At 38.0% G+C, this 17,057-nt stretch overlaps 2 protein-coding genes across 2 annotated transcripts in view; one reads left to right on the forward strand and one right to left on the reverse strand.

Moving 5' to 3' along the window:
- Nucleotides 1-1,090: 1,090 nt before the first annotated feature.
- MRPL47 (mitochondrial ribosomal protein L47) lies at nt 1,091-6,012 on the forward strand. Its single transcript, XM_009895309.1, has 6 exons — nt 1,091-1,231; nt 1,788-1,848; nt 2,622-2,718; nt 4,293-4,423; nt 5,173-5,268; nt 5,701-6,012. Exons 3-6 carry the CDS (start codon nt 2,647-2,649, stop codon nt 5,816-5,818), a joined length of 417 nt encoding a protein of 138 aa, XP_009893611.1. The 5' UTR covers nt 1,091-1,231; nt 1,788-1,848; nt 2,622-2,646; the 3' UTR covers nt 5,819-6,012.
- Nucleotides 6,013-7,933: 1,921 nt separating this feature from the next.
- ACTL6A (actin-like 6A) overlaps nt 7,934-17,057 on the reverse strand; it is a 50,408-nt gene continuing 41,284 nt past the window's right edge. The window contains exons 5-17 of the mRNA XM_009895330.1: nt 16,324-16,400; nt 15,930-16,104; nt 15,456-15,556; nt 13,969-14,066; nt 13,174-13,268; nt 12,826-12,932; nt 12,651-12,740; nt 12,410-12,471; nt 11,967-12,081; nt 11,509-11,589; nt 10,439-10,534; nt 9,246-9,332; nt 7,934-8,643 (exon numbers count right to left, since the gene is read on the reverse strand). Coding sequence (XP_009893632.1) covers nt 8,563-8,643; nt 9,246-9,332; nt 10,439-10,534; nt 11,509-11,589; nt 11,967-12,081; nt 12,410-12,471; nt 12,651-12,740; nt 12,826-12,932; nt 13,174-13,268; nt 13,969-14,066; nt 15,456-15,556; nt 15,930-16,104; nt 16,324-16,400 — 1,265 coding nt within the window. The 3' untranslated portion in view covers nt 7,934-8,562. The remainder of the gene's footprint in view (nt 8,644-9,245; nt 9,333-10,438; nt 10,535-11,508; nt 11,590-11,966; nt 12,082-12,409; nt 12,472-12,650; nt 12,741-12,825; nt 12,933-13,173; nt 13,269-13,968; nt 14,067-15,455; nt 15,557-15,929; nt 16,105-16,323; nt 16,401-17,057) is intronic.

Below are 17,057 nucleotides of genomic sequence, written 5' to 3' on the forward strand. Positions count from 1 at the left end.
GTCCGCGCCTCTGAAGCCGCGGCGGGGGGTGGCAGGTGTGTTGTGAGGCATCGCTTTAACGCGGTGTGAAGCACTTCCCTGTGCGCCTCACTGTTCTGCAGCCGTTATGCTTCTGCTTCAGCCTGGGGAGGGTTGTGCTTACACAATGTGTTTACAGCTTTTGCCATTTAGTTAATGTAGGAAGATGTATTCTTGTACAGTTGTCGTGGTTTAGGCCAAACGGGCTACTGGGGACCTGGGGGACCCCAGGTGGGACCGACAAATGCTCTCCTCTACCCCTCTTCAAAGAGAGAGGCAGAGGAGGAAAAAGAGATTTCCCAGTTTAGAAGGAACTAACCTACTTTAATGAAATATTAATAATAAAATAAAAAAGAAATAATGAAATATATACAAAACCGTATCAAGCTCCCGAGATGACAATCACAACACCGGCTGGCACTGGGGCAGTCCCAGGCTGGACTCAGTGACGGACGGGAACTGGATTCCGGATCTGCATTCGGGATCGCAGGCAGACGAACAGAGTCCTCCTCAGATGTTGGCCATTGCAGGAGAGAGCCCCCTGACCCTTTGATCCCTCAGCCTTTATACTGAGCATGAGGCAGATGGGATGGAATACCCTCGCTGGTCAGTTTTGGGTCACCTGTCCTGTCCTCTCCTCCCCGCAGGTGGGACCCCACTATGCTCTTCTGCTTCCGACCCTCCAACGGGGCACATAACAAAGTTGGTTGGCCTTGGCTGTTATAGCAATAAGTATAAGCAAGAGCCTCTCTGCGTACCATGGCTGGGCATCAGCTATAAACATAGGTCTTATCACTCTCAGAGAGTGAACATTGTCTGCACAATATGCTGCTAATTTCAGTTGTTAGAGAGGCCCAGCTAAGAAGCGAAGTTACTGACCAAAATTGGTTCCGTTTTACCTTAAACCAGGACAACGGTGTAGCTCAAACTTACTCTTTTTGTCCCTAGACTGTGGTATTCATCTGTCTGCATAACCTTTCTGTGCCTTTATGAATGAAAGAAACAGTTTCATTTAGCCAAATACCATTTTCCTATCATATATAATTTTCCCTTTAATTTTTATGCAGCTTGACACTGAACCTATTTCACAAGAACCTAGCAAAAGTTGAGCCCCTCCATCAGTTGAAGTTTCTGCACACTACGCTGTCTCGGAAAGGTCTGGAGGAGTTTTTTGATGATCCAAAAAACTGGGGAGAAAAAACAGTAAAGTCTGGTGAGTTGTATTTAGCATTTCTGATAGTGATCTTTGAGCTGAAATCTGACCTTTTCGCAGTATAGGAAGTACTTATAGCTACATAAAATTTATATTTTATATGTATATGTACATGCATGTACTTGTGCATTTTATACCTGTTTATTTTTTGTGTATTCTTTGTCTATGAAAGCCAATAGCTATTATGCAGCAAAATATTTTGCTGTAAATCCTCTGCCTTACTCTTAAGTAAGAGCGTATCACAGAAGAGACATTCTTTGAAATATACAGTACCATAGAAAAACATTTCAATGTAAAGATTCATCATATAGCTTTCCTTGTTCCCAGCCTTTTACAAACAGAAATAAACAGTATATGTCATTGCCTTTTTAATGTATTTGTATATTTAAAGCAAAGCTGAATATCTACAAGGATAGTTTTCCAAGAGGTACTTTTTTAGAAAAAGCAATCCTTGTTCTGTTGAGTCAGCCAAGCCTGCTAAGAGAAGCACTTTTTTTTTTTTCAGAACAAGAGACCTTTTTTGTATTAAATTGATTATTTTTTTTCGTTGTTACAGGGGATGCATGGAATATAAAGCAGCTAAGGGGCAAGAGTAGTGAAGACTTGCACAAACTTTGGTAAGTAAGTTTTAGTGAAGTAGCTTCTCTTCTTTCAAAGCAGCTCTGCACGCTTTATCAAGATGTGGTTAGTGAACTTAATAGCCAGGAAACTTAAGCATGCAGAGCTGCATGGCAGACTAAGTCCGCTTTGGCCTTGGAGCAGCCCAAATTCTGATACTGCTCAGAATACAAAAGCTGTACTGCAGGTGGTTGTGTGATAGTTGCATCCAGTACAAAAAGGGTTCAGGTTTGGTACAAAAAGGCTGAGTTTGAGCCCTTCCGGGGGGTGTTCAAACTGCGGGACAGACTTGGTTGTAAGTGACCTCTGGTAAGGCTGACCACTAAATTAGATCAGGTTGCTCAAGTCTGCATCCATTCTGATTTTCAAAGTCTCTGAGGCTGGAGATTGCATTGCTACTGTAGGCAACCTGTGCCAGGGCTAAACTGGTATTTAATTATTACTGTGAATAGGTTTTTCCTTGCTGTGTCTTGTCCTTTTGGTGTGTACCTGTAAAGGGTCTGTCTCTGTTAGGTAGCGGAAGACTGCTTAGTGTTAACATGTTCCCTTCTTAGCCGCCTTTATTCCAGTTTAAGTAAATCTGTCTCCCTCAGCCTCTCCTTGTATGTCTTGCACATCAGCCCTCCCCTGCCTTCCTCTGCTGGGCTTTCTGCAGTTGGTCAGGCCAGCAGCTATAGGATATGGGATTATAGATTGGACAGCAGGGTAGTGAGTGAATAAATGGCCAATGCATCTAGAAATTATTTTTGAAGTACTATGCTTTCTGATCTAGGTATGTCCTACTGAAGGAAAAAAATATGCTTTTAACTTTAGAGCAAGAATCCAAACGACAACTCAAGCCTATGCCAAGTCCAGAACGATTAGAAAAGGTAACTTTTTCATACTAGCTAAAAATCTTAAGTAAAATTGCTGACTGAAGATTGAAGTGTTTGTAAACTTATTAAAGACCATTTTTAAAATTACTTTCTCAAGTTTAGTATAAGCTCAAGCAACATAGTGGGAAAGGCCTCTCCACCTGCTATGTAATATTCTCCACCTGCTATATAATATTAAGAATATTTTGCCATTTTCAGGACCTGAAACTGCACTAGAATGTTTCTAGAAACTTCCTGGTAAACCCTTCAGAAACTTTTTTTTTTTTTCCTTCTCTCTCTTAACTGTTGCCAACTTCTTGCCCAACAGTTTCTTCTCCAAACTGGTGTCCTTTGGTTCTTTGCTGTCCTCACTTTTGTCATCCCCTACTTCTTTTGCCTTATTGTGATTCTGCCACTAATTTGACATTCTTTCCTCAGTATCTTTACCATTGAACACTTCATTTACTTGTAAATCAACTGCCATCTCTATGCTTATGTCTCACAGATGGAAATCTACACCTTCACTGGCCAGTTAAGTAATCTGGCTGTTTGACATGAGAGAGATTCTCAGATACCCCTCTATTTATCCAAATTAATCTGGGAAAAGTCTCATCTTCACATGGGTCCTCTGAGTTTCTTTGTATCACTAATCATTTAACTGTTATTTGCCATTGTGTGCATCTGCAACTGCGTTATGATCTCTGTATTTTGTGTCAGACATTGATTTGTTTGGTCTCCTACTGTTGTCATTTCACCACTGTACTGAACTGTATTTTCTGCTTAGTCCCACCTACACATCCATATCCAGTAACTATGAATCACAGTCAAACTTGTTTTGGGAGGCAACTGAAGTAGGTGGTCCCAACACTTCAAAAGTCAAATCATCCTAATTGCCTGTTTGGTTTTGGCTGAAACACAAGAAAAGTAGAAGTCAAGCACTAGTTAAATACTGTGATTGCACCGAGACAAAATACAGCAATCTGCTTATTAAAACTAGCTCTAGCATCTTCCCAGGGTGTTTAACATGTTGCCATACTTAATGTGCTTTACGGTAATATTATGAGACAGACCTGACTAAAAACCTTCACCTCAAGTGTCATACTTTGGTCAAGGCAGCTTCCTAATCAGCCAACAGGCATTACTGAGGCTGTGACCAGACTCCAAAGTGAAAACTAGAATAACAAACAGCCATTACAAACAATCTGACAGAAATACATACAGCATATCTTTGCTTCTCCTATGTCTTTCCCGACCTTGCCTCCGAGCTTTCTATGATTCTAGCATCAGCATTAGATCTGGCTCTACGTATTAGCCAGGTAGTCTTTAATGGATATTCAGACCGTCATTTCTTTCATCTCTGTTCTACTTGTAATTTAGGTTTTTTAAGCACCCATTCTTTACTGTTCTAGTACACAGGGCTAATTCAGCTGTTTCACTCAGTCCACACTGTGAGATTACTTGTGATGGAACTCCTGGTGTATTTTACCTTTACTTTGCCTTTAAATTTTGTCTCAGATATTCATTTGAGATCTTTTACATTGTCAGCATTGGTTTTTTGGCCCATACTGAAACTTATTTCCTGTTTCCAGGTAGAAAAATCTATGAAAAATATAGACTTGGTTGTCAAAGAAAGAGAAATTGCTTTGAGGCTTTTGCAAACGGGCCATGAAAAACCAGTACCTGGCGAGTGGAGACATGACTTCTTAGGGCGCACCTACTGGTACGAAAAAGAAAATTTTTGTTTCATATGTGTGAATTTTTCTTGTGGCGTCTCTGTTTACCAGAAAATCCTTATCTAATCAAGAAAGGATGCATATACTGTATAGAAACATGTTTTCTTGTCAGCATTCAGGTTCTTCTTGAGTTTTGGTTTTTGTTGGTTTTTTTTTTTTAATGTGGTTGTAGTTGTTGCTAAATAATTCAGTGGCAAACTTGACCAGTAATTATAACAAAATTAGTTCCATGTAACTAATATGATTTCTGTACTAGAAGGATCTCTGTTACTATAGCTATTCTGTAATACATGAGTGAACTAGGGAGTAGTGTTCAAGTTGAACCATCTTGACTTCCATGACATGACACTCCAACACTGGCATTTAAAAGAAAATTGTAGTAGAAACAAAACTGTCTTCACGCAGTTTATTCACATCAGCTTTTGAAAGTTTTCTTACGAAGGAGTAACTTTAAAATATAAATGTAAAGAATCATTATCTATACTGGGCCCTCTTTTCAAACATCTACAGTTTTTAACATAAGACCGCTTTCTACAGAAAGACACTGAGCGCTGTATGAAGTGTAGTGACAAACCAAGCCAGCAATAGAGCTGAAAGTAAATACTCACATACAAATTCTGCAATCTACCAGCGTAGACCACTCTATCGTCCTACTGTAACCAAGTGCAACTGGTACAATCCAAGAATGAAGACAAAAAGTATACATTCTGTAATCACTTTTTTCTACCTTTAACAGGTATGCTTACAAGGAATGGCCAATACCATGGTACTTGAACAAAAAATACAAAAAGAGGAAATTCTATTACTTACCTCATGTGAATCACTTCATCAGGTAAAAAGACTTTTTTGACATTGAAAGTTATTTCCTGATTTGTTCCTCAGTCCTCCTTACTCCACTTTGCAAGGTAAAAATAGTAGTGATCTTGTTGCTTTTACAGCTAGGAGACTGAAAACAAGGCTTTTTAAAGTTACAGCTTGCGCTGTTCCTTTTTGCTGTTCCCATCTTAGTTAAGAGACTTAGTTATCTGTGAAGTTGCACTGTAAAAGTAACTTTACATGCAGACTACCCAAGATCCTCCCAGAGGCTGAATTTCTGTGGAATTCAAAAGCAGAAGAAAAAAATAATTTGCTTTTCGGGCATTTTTGCTTATCAAGCAAATTAATACTGAAGTTGATCACTGGGAGACTATTTGACTAGTGGGTGAGCTCATTAAGGTTGTTACAAGCTATCCAGAAATTAAATGCACTGACTTTTTCATTTCAGGCTAAGACTTGAAAAATCATTACGTAGAAGGGCAAGAAGGCAAAACCTAGAGAGGACAAGGCAGAAGGTCTTGGAAAGGAAATTCCCTCACCTTGCTGTAAAATCTCAGAGCCAGTAACATGCTGGAAGAGCGCTGCAAGCAATTGGTCAAGTATCTTTGTGACTGAAAGATGAAACAAGTTCTGAAACCAGCGAGTAACTTGACTGAGCATTCCTGAGAGTCTCCATCTTTTTTTTTTTTTTTTTTTAATACCATGTTTGACCTAAATTAAGCTTGTGATCTGGAATTACAAAGCAGCTTTGGTGCATAACTCAAATTAATCCTAACAGTGGTTTCTAGAAACATTTGAAAAAATGATGTATTAACCAGCTATTACAAGACTGAGACATCCGTCATTTATAGTGAAAAGCAGTAACTGACTACCAGATGAAAGTGTAAAGCATAGGGATAATATTTACATGGTTTAGTTTAGCAAATATGCATTAAGACCAGACAGAAACATGAGAGCCTCTGAAGCTCACATACTAGCCTTTGTTCCCTGATCAGCTGAGTTACTGGTATGTCACCTAAGTTACATATGCTTTCTCAAAAAAAAAAAAAAAAAACAACATGGGAAGACATGCTTTTCGATCTGCAAAAAGGAAGTCTTTCCCTGCTTTAAGTCTGGCTTATTAGAAAGTATGAAGTGTTTAGCATGTGAACTTTTAACAACGTAGTCTTTATAGCTAGATTTCCAGATACCCATGACAAATTCAAGTATTGTGCAATGCTTTTTTGCAGCGTGCAAAATGTTTGAAGGAAGACTGGCAATAGTCTTCTATGCAACTGAAGTAGAAAGGTATTGCTGTTGGTCTCAGTTGATGGTAAACACCTCCTTAATGAAAGCTTTTAACCTTCAGATGAGGTTGTGTAGAAACTTAGAATAAAAGTCACAAATACTAGTCTTTCAGAAAGTAAATGTGCTATGCAATATAATCTGATAAAGCACTGGAAACTCCAAGGGAACCAAAACTGCAGGAGATAGATACATGTATCTCCATCATCTTGACCTTCAGTTACTCCTCTGCATCACACAAAATACCCACTTAAACAGAAACTCTTTACAGTGGTGAGAAAACCCCAGAAAGTGTTTTGCTCTCTGTATGGTGCTAGAACATTCAGCTACTACCATCATACAGTAATTCTTTTAAGATAAAAAGAAGATAAAAGTGGATTAGACATAATGAAACCTAAGCACGTGGCACAAAAGGAAAGCTTAAAATGCATAGTCAATTCATGCAGAGAAACCAAAAAAGCCTACTTTATACCTTCACTTATAGTTACAAGCTGTCCAGTCAGCCTTAGTACTTTACTGATGGCACAGTAACTTTATACAGCATTACTCACTGCAGCGTGCCAAGATACAAGTTCAGTTGACATGCCACACTCCACTTGAATGCAAACTAGACTCAGTCTTTTTCTTCCAGTACGACAACAGCAGCTGGCGACTTGTATCACCTATTGTAGCTGACTAAAGTTTGCCTCATTCTGAGAGAGAAATGTGGTTTGTCAGTAGCTTTGAAGATCTAGAGCAAGCAACTTTGTCTCAAGAGGAAACTAATGGTTATCACGATAGGACAAAAGCAGGCTGTTTTGATAAATTATCACTTTATTGTTTGGAGGTAATTTGAAACTTTTCAACTGGAGGCCTCATCATTATTTACCCACAAGGTCTTTTAGGATGTGAAAAATGTAGCAGTACTGATTTTTTAATCAGTTATTTGGTTTTCCACAGCTTTTAAGATAAGGAGCAAAACTTCATTGTGTCCCAACACAGAACATCACACAGTTGGAAATTAAAGTAAGCTCAAGAGCAACACAGAGCTGCATCCTGACAGCCAGTTCCTACTGAAAAAAAAAAAAAAAAAAAAAAATCAATCATCCTACTTCCTCTGACCCTGAGTGCGTGCTCCCCATACAAAATGCAGGCACTTGCTGACCCTGCTGCGAGTCAGCTGAGGGAGCCAAACCAGCAATAAACAAGTAGCTACTGTCCCTCTGGCCTGTAAAATGTCAGGCCATGCATCCTGAGGGCTTCTATAACTCTGTTCCTTATCCTGGAGAGACAATTCTTAACCTTAACTTCTCTGGCTCAAACAAGTTTTGCTTCTCACCTACATCACAAAGGCATTACATACATTCTTAGAAAGCAGGTGGAAAGCACTGATTGTTGACTGAAACAAAATTGCTTCATAATAGAAAATTAGCAAACCAGTGCTTAGTATAACATTCGCTACATGGAATGTAACACTTTCATTAAAAGAGTAAAAGTTTACACTGAACTGAGTCACCTATAGTAGATTACTAAATACAAGCTTTCCATCCATTTTTAAAACAGAAGAGTAATTTACTCTCCAAGTACTCACAAAGTTGCTCAAATATAAAGGACAAAATTTTATTTTTAAAGAGAAAATTAAGAGGAATTTAAGGCCAAAGTACCAGCAAGGAAGACTAATATATGAAAGTAGACAAGAATTTTTTAATAAATTTGCATGGGCATTTGCAAGGTTATGCCTCTATCTATCTGCTAAACTGTAAAGCTGTTCCCAGGAAAAAACACTAGAGAAAAATAGACATTTATACAAAATTATAAAATGCTTGTTACATGAATTATTGCTTTACAAGGGATGTAAACATCCTTTTTCTATGGTAGTACCAATTAGAGCTCTCAAAATTTCTAAGGTTTGTTAAAATGGAACTTGAATTATGCAAAAAATCCAATATAAACTTTCTACAAAAAAGAGTCCATCCCATTCCTGAGTATGCTAAAGCTATAAAACAGGAGGAGCACTGAGCAGGCAGCAGTTTTCACAGTAAGAGGTTTAAGGACATTTTCTTTCTACACACTGTTTCCCTCCTTCTTCATATTCTTGTTTAGAAATCCACATCTGTTGAAAAGTACCCTACAAAAAAAAAAAGCCAAACCAACAACACACAATGAAAAAACAAATCAGAAAACAAATGGAAGTTAAGTGAAACATGATCAGCTTTTCCTAGGAGTAAAAACCAAACAAGTCCTTACATTAAATGAGGTAAGAGGACTTGACCTGCCTAACTCTCTTTGCATTTGAGTTTTACATTGCTAGCCATTACACTGAAGACAGGAAGTTGCAGTACCGAAAGCTGATTTTCATCTCCCTTTCCCATACTGCTAAATTAATCCCCACAAACCATTTCAGTACTCAGCAACTTGTAGAATTCAGTTCAGGAATTTGATGCAGAAACAGGTTTGCTGCTGTCATGGTGTACTATATACATGTCATTTCTAGATATCTTAAGCATGCACCTTGCCATTAAAAACTGGAGAACGTGGCAAGTTATTTTTTGAATGGAAATGCTCATGGTGTCCTGTTTTTTAAATAGAGGATAGACACCTTACCACGAGGATAGACAAGATTATGACTGCTATGGTAGCACAAAATCTGCAATGCACGCTTAGGTGGAATTAGATTTTTGGGGGACAGTGCTGCTTAGCATAGCAACATAGTAACACAGGTTTACTAACCAAAGAAGCCAAAATGGAACCACCAATCCATGAGCTGAACCTCCGCTCCACTGTCGTGTTGTTCGCTATCAACTTCAGGCGCATGCTCTGAATAGAAAAGAAGGTAAAATGAAAGAATATCAGACAAATCGTAGGCTAGTTAATTTTGGGGTCAAGAGAAGGACAACACAAGGAACTTGGTGTATATACCAACATGCAGGTGAAAAAGGTCAATTTTATTAAACTTGAAATAATGCTTATCTGCCCTGTGCTTCGAATTCAACAACAGCCATAGTGGGACAGAGCATGTGCAGCTTTTATCTCATCTCCCAACAGGGAGCAGCAGCAAATGCTTAAAGCTAGAATTAGGGCAGGCAGAGAGCAATAATACTCACAGTATGTATCGTCATCTCTAACACTGGGCTACTTAAAATGTGCACTGGGACTAAAATGTCTAATGCTGCTGAACTTCATTCATCTAATCCTTTTTTGGACCCATTCATTCCTTTTGCTTTCAAAAGGCCTTGTAGCAGTAAAATCTTTGAATTTCAGTGGGTTCCTCCTCAGCTATTATAAGCAGGAGCCAGTAACTACCTTTCTCAGGTTTCTCATTACATTCATGATTTCAGAGTTGCTACAAGTAGAACACTTTCTTGAATATGAATATTCAAGAAATATCATAAGCTGTATGTGCTATCAAGAACACAGGTGTGAGGTATTAATACTTTCTTCGACATCAAGTGATTAAAAAAACCCACAAGTATGTTAAATCACCATCTTTTATCTACAAGTAGGCTGAGTTGTTGGTAGAATCCTGGAACAACAATTCCCATGACAAAGTGACAAGACCTCAGGCAGAATGACCGAATGTGCCTTAAGTTAGTCAGCAACACTTCAGAAGAGAGGCCATCGGGGAAATAGTGACTGTTGCTTAGGGACAATTACAGAACTTAGAATCAGAATCTGAAAGCAGGAAAGGAGAAGTAAAATATTCAGGAAGCAGTTATAATATCTGCTGAAATTAATTTCATGTGAGAACTTTTCAAGACTTCGTTCTTTTCTTTAGAGAAGGAAGAGATTTCTTACCCCACAGAAATCTCTTCAGCTGCTGGGTTCCTAACAAAGTCAAAGCTATGATACATGCTTGTGTATCTATGTGGCAGAAAAGCAAAATTATAAGTAATTCAATGCAGCAATTTAAAGAATTGTTTTACCGGTGGAGTTTTCTGAGACAGCTCTCTGTTCAATCTGTCTGTGAAACTCTGTATTAGAGTGTTTCCTCCTGCTACAATCACGCTGCCATAGAGGCCCTAAAAAGAGAAAAAGTAACCTACAATATTAACTCTGAAATCATTCTGAAAACAACTGTTTCACAGAATAGAGAGGAATGGCACTCAAGTATATGTAATCAATAGCAATTATACATCAGTTGATGCCAACCGTATTACCTCTCCCAATCCAATTAATTTTTTAATCACTTGAAAAATATTTGAAGACAGCTTAATATTAAACTATACAAGGAAGACAGAAGCTATGTGATTAATGATTCTAAATGATTTCTACTGTGGAGAACCCTACACCTACAGATACTTCCTGTATCCGAACTGTTGGTTTCCTTACAGATGGATGTTCCAACCACAAAGGAAAACCCCACAGCACTGCAACAGTTTTCAGTCTCACTAATGCTGCAGTTGGTGAACAAGCATGGCCTGGCCTGCTCAGCCAGCCTGATATGCCAGCGAACAGGAACAATTTTTGAAACCACCCCCATGCAGTCCATACCAAACTTGAGTATTTTCAAATTGACACCCGAGAAAGTTAGAACATAGTTTTAAAAACAAAGTTTTCCTTTAAAACCTCTTTTCTTCCTTCTACTCTCTACTTTCTAGACATAACCAATCATTTGAAACTTTTTTGTACCTGCAACGGCCAAAAATCTGAAGATAACACTCTAAAGTTATGAACATAAAATGCTCATCTGAAGCCAATGCAATGCATATTATGCAGTGCCAGTCACAAAATCTGAACATTAGCTATTTATATATATAAATAGAAACACTGATTAAAAGTAAAAAAATCCTGATTTAGCATTTTGTAAAACAAAACAGTAATTCTACATGTTCCTATATATAAATATGTAGTACTTAAGAGAAGTATCCAAATGTGTTTCCCCATTAACCTAGGAAATCCCCATTTCTTCATCAAGAGTGTTCTAGTCCCAAAAAATCATATCAGCACAGAAATATCTTTGCCTTAAAATAAAACATGTCTGACTAACACTTACCGGCCTGATGTCTATATCACACATTCCAACGCTTGTTGTGACAACATGGCTCACACCCAACATCGTGTTACCAGATAAACCCTAGAATTAAAATTAGTAATCTACATATCATCGCTTCAAAAGAGCAAGGCATATAGAAGCCCTGAATGAGTTGAATTTACAAATATTACTAGAGAGGGAGCTAAGCATTTTTTAGGGGAGGGGAAAAAAAAAAAAAAATCCTATTTTCCCATTCAGCTCATCACCACCCATTTTGAACTATATTTTGTCCTTTGCTAGCCCAACCCTAAAACAAGACAGGCAAATGGTACTCCCAAGAGAACCACACAGTGTAAATACGCACATTAAAAAAAAAAAACAAAACAAAACACAAAATTAAGAACATCATACAAAAGGAAGCCATGTAACAATCTAGTAATTTAAAGCCTTCCAATTACTACATATCATAATTATTTTACCTTTACATTAGAAGGGTCAAACAATCCCTCAGGAATTTTTAGACGCTCAGCACCAAAGTCACAGTTATAACCGTTGGGGAACTCATAATGAACTGTCGGCATCTGTGCTGCTACCCTAGAGCATTCATCGGAAAGTAACATATTGAAGTGCAACATGAACAGGATGTTAAGTTATCTAAGTAGCATTATAAACCAAAGTTTCAACTGGAATGTTGTGATTGATATGGCTTAAACTTTTTGATAATATTTATTACAATCTCCTGCATCTTGGAATTAAATAAAAAACTATCATCCAGATGTACACTGTATTTCTACTTTCAGAAATAAACAGATTTTATCTAAAAACTTCTTCTGTAATAAACCCAGCCAACAGCAATAACAGGCTAAGCACCCCATGCACAACTGATAATTAATTTTACAAGAAGAAAAACACAGTGACGTACTGTTCATCATAGGTTGAATCTGATACTTGGAGGACAGAAGCTTGGAAGTCCTGAATGACACACTGTGGAGTTAAGAAGAACATGGTTATAGGAATTTCAGTCTTCAATTTGATAGACTTTATAGAATTGATACTGACTTTTTAAAGATTTTCTAGTTCTTCGAGAGGAAAATCTCTTGCAAATAAAACCTCTTTATGGGATGCCTAGGGGAGTTTGAGAGTGGGAGAAATGACCTACTTACATTACACATGTAGTTGTGCCAAGACCTAGTGACCTGGGGTAACTTCTCTTTTCTCTTCCAATTTGCTGGTGACCCCTCACGAACTGCCTCCTGAGATTATAGGAAACACAATCATCAGTTAACCATTTAAGCCTCTCCCCAAGCAAGCACTTGCTAAATAAAGTTACTTTCCCACCTTTGAAGCAATCATATATGGAGGAATTATCTCTATGTTCATTTCCTGAAACAATTCCCGGCACTGCATAGTAATAAAGTCTCCTGCAAGTGGTGATTTTACAATACCTAAAAGACAAAAAAAAAAAAAAAAAAAAAAAAAAAAAAGGAGAGAGAAACAAAAAAACCCCCACTGATATAATGAATAAACTCTCCCAGCAGACTATTTGTCAGTGAACACCATTAGGGTTTTTTTTTTTCCATATTTAAGTGGATACAGTTTTCTTGTTGTTTTTAAATCTGCGTAAACGCAGAAAGAAAGCTAACTCAACCTTGATACTGCAATGCTGTTACCCATGAAAATTTTTACCTTGCTGAAGGACATATCCATCATGCACTGGAATAGCAGTGGTGTGTGTTGCTCCGCTATCCAAAATTAGACCTGTAGATCTCCCATTAGCAAAACTGCCAAAATGATTAAGGAAAATATTGTGATTTTCACCTTAGGAGAAAAATATTGCCATATAATTAGGAGCACAACTAGGAATGAAGACCCCGATGTGTTTTTCGTTGGCTCTACAAAAGGATTTGCCATCTTCCAGTGCAAATCTTCTTTCTACGAAGTGCATCACCTCATAGAGAGAATGGCATTTAACTTCTATCTGTGAACTAACTTGAGCTTTGGACATACAAAGGTGAGACTTCAAGACAAGACTATGCAGCAAGCTCTAAGTATATCCAATTCATTTAGACTCTGAAGCTGAAACATGTTATTAGTTTAAAATAATTACAAATATTCATCTTAAGGCTACGGGAACTTCAAGCTCTAATTACTGTATTTAGTAGTCTGGACAAGCACCATTTCAGGTCTGTAATATTCTTACTCATGTTGTAAAAAGGGGGGGGGGGGTGTGGAATTTTAAAAAGAGACATTGCCTTCAAGGAAAACAGTCAGATAGGGAGAACTTCAAAATTGAACTCTAAAGCTCAGAAACAGCTCTAAAGCTCTAAAGTTCAGAAACAGAATTTGTTTACTTCCGCCTTAGATGTTTATGGAAAAATTAATTTGAAAGTAGTAAGACATGCTGTTATACTAGGAATTGCCCAGAATTAGTTTACTGTAATTTCCGGGGAGTGAGGAGCAGCGAAGCATTCCAAAGGATACGCTGTTAGGACAGCAGTTTTACACAAGAAAAAAGCAGGGATGTTGTAGTGTTCAAACATCAATTCAGTCAGTTTTTCACGCTTGGCTCTAGTATTCCACTAGAAGAAAAAAATAAGCCAAACCACAAATAAGTGACCAAATGCAAGAAATGTTTATCTTGAGGATCATTAGAGCACACTAAAAGAATGCTAATATAATAAGGAAGTAATTAGAATTATTATAGCCACTGTTTCAAATCATATCAAAATTCCATAGAGACAGATTTCTAGTAATTTACTTCTTTAGAACCTTTTTTATTCCAATTCTACTACAATACATTAATGCTTATCTATCATACAGAATTAAAGAAGTATTAACTTAAAAATACAGAAAGACTTCTGAAAAAAAATATCAAGGGCAAAAGTGATATACACTTGTACTGTTACATTTCTGCACTTTTTTTTCCTTTATGCTTCTATAGCTCTTTCAGTATCAGTCTCTCAAGAACTCTCTAAAACAAGGTACATCCCCATTTTACAAGTGGAAAGATACATGAAATAACTTGCCCAGTTGAAAGAAAAATAAATCCAGATTTTCCTGTTTCCAAGGTATCTTCCTACAGTTCTACTGTACTTATGATTAAGTCAGGAAATATATCAAATATTCTACACAGTATTGAAAACGTCAAAGTTTTTTCCAAGCCACTACATTAAAAATAAATTCTGTAAGGAAAATACTAACGGGAACCTCTATTCAGACACCCACTGAGTTATCAAACATGAAATAACCATTGGAAATTCATCCATACTCCACAAGCTACAATTCAACATAAGGTAATAATGAAAAAGAAAATGCTTTTCATAAGATTTTATTAAAGATAGGCATAACTTTTGTATGGCATGTCTACCTTTTGTATTCTGACTTTAAGATCCGCCCTTCAAATCCTGAGCATTATTAAATGATAGAGACCTTGACCATGTTTTCCCAGAAATTTGTATTCACCCACTTCCCTTACCTTACAGGCCCATTTATAGAAATGTAGACAGAAAAAATTAAAACATCTCCATTATAAATATTATACTCCGTCACGTAATATTAGTTGTAAGGCTGAGCGAAGCAGCAGATTTTCAATGGCATTTTATTAACTGTAACTTAATACATAATAAGATATTTGGATATCTTTTTACTTTTATTTTGGGCAGTAAAGTGATATTTTTTTTCTTTAGTTTGGACTTCATTTTGATAAGTGAACAACAATAGCACATTATATATACTTTCTAATACAACTCATACAAACTATTTCCAATTGTTTTCTTTTTTAGACATGTTTCTTTTAACAGATTACTTTCCAGAACCTGGCAAAGTATTTTAAAATTGTTATTTCTGTAGTGAAGTTTTAACACTTGTAAACTACAAGCCAATGTCAGACTTGCCCCAGACTAACATTTGTAGAGTCAGCAAGAAGATACAGTTAAGACTTTTCAAAATGCAAATCTGCTTTTACTCACTGGTGCTTCGGACATAAGGACAGGATGCAAACTTGCTTCAGATTTAATATGCATCTTGTAAGTGTGATCCAAAATTGCCTGGAAACTATCCCAGTCTTCAACTGTAACAACATTGAAGCAAGAAGAGCAGTTACTTCAAGTTTTGTTCCATTTCATAAAGGTTTTCCAATGCCTTTTTTTTTTTTTTTGCGGAGAGCCTTTTAGTCAAAAGCTATCCTCAGCAGACATACACCCCCCTTAATAGCTCTGCAGAGTTCTCTTCCTCTGTAAGCATCATGATCACAACATTTCAAGAATTATGCTTAAAGTCCACTAACACTGTAAACCAACTATATTTCATGCAATTTGTAAATCGGGTATCATTCTTATGGTTTCTGTTGCCATACATAGCATCTGTTTACATGAAAGCTATGAACTTTTTGCAGCCTAGTAAACCTATTTTAAAAACAGGTAGAAAAAGACAGAGCACCATACTCATTCCATTTTTTAAAGGTGAAATGGCCTCCATATTTTCCCTTGGAACTCTCAGGGCATTTGTGTCTATGTAGTAAGTCGGGCCCCCTTGTTTGCCTTTGTCACCATCTATCTCCATCAGAGTGCTGCCATTGTCCCTTTCTAGCACCACACCAATGGCTGTTGGAAAATCAACCTGTAAGGCAAAAGGTAAGCAGTATATGAGAATTATTAATGTGTTTTTTTTTTTTATAACACTAATTTTATCAGTGGTTTTTTTTCCCCTCACAGTTTCTGATCTTTCTTTATACAATAGTCAGAACAAAACCCAGCGTATTCTGAAAACTTACACTAACAAACAATACCTAAGGCATAAATTCATGTTGCGTTTCCACTGAGTCACACAAATTCTCACCTTTGGACAGTCCTCGCCTGCATAGCCTGCTCTCACTGTATACGAGCCAATGTCGAAAACCAGAGCCCCAACTTCATCTGAAAAGATTGTTAATAAGCAGATGGTGAATGGTAATCACACTCTACAACAATCCTGACCTTTCCCTGCCCCCTGTCTGGTTTGCTTGCAAAAGAAGAAAAGCAACCCAAAGCACCTCTTCCAAGGCAAGAAGAAACTCTATTCAGAACTCCAGTTACCTGAGAGCTATTAGAAGACTGCAGATAGGCTTTAACTGGGACACTGCAATACCCTCCTTTAGCCTAAGTAAAAGGGGAATTTTAACCGAAGAGGGAGAACATAGTTGCATCTAAACAGATTACAAGACAAAGCTTCAGGAAGTGCTAACTTAGAAGTCACAGGAAGCCAGGTGAGCCCGGGCCTCCCGGAGGTGATCACAATTAGAAAGGTGGGCCTGAAAACACCAGTTCTGCCAGTGAAGGCTGCCACACCACGAAGCGCCCTCACCCCGGCGGGCCCCGATCCTCGCCGAAGGGCTCTGCACACCCGCAAGAGAACCGAAGGCTGAAACGGACCACCTGGACCTCAGCCCTCCCGGAGGGGGTGTGCAGAAGTGCCCCGGGAGCAAACTACACCCCACTTTCCAAAGCGCGGGAGGACCTTCTCGGGCCACCCGGCACCCGAGCAGAGCGAACTCAGCCCAAGGCCGCGCCCCGGCCGGTCTCCCGGAGAGAAGC

Source organism: Charadrius vociferus, unplaced genomic scaffold, assembly GCF_000708025.1.
Source record: "Charadrius vociferus isolate BGI_N301 unplaced genomic scaffold, ASM70802v2 scaffold311, whole genome shotgun sequence".
In the NCBI taxonomy this organism is placed as follows: domain Eukaryota; kingdom Metazoa; phylum Chordata; class Aves; order Charadriiformes; family Charadriidae; genus Charadrius; species Charadrius vociferus.

Coding starts and splice junctions, on each gene's coding strand:
- MRPL47 (XM_009895309.1), top strand. CDS start 2,647: ATGCTTTTAACTTTAGAGCAAGAATCCAAACGACAACTCAAGCCTATG. Junction 2,719..4,292: donor GTCCAGAACGATTAGAAAAG/GTAACTTTTTCA, acceptor TCCTGTTTCCAG/GTAGAAAAATCTATGAAAAA. Junction 5,269..5,700: donor CATGTGAATCACTTCATCAG/GTAAAAAGACTT, acceptor TTTTCATTTCAG/GCTAAGACTTGAAAAATCAT.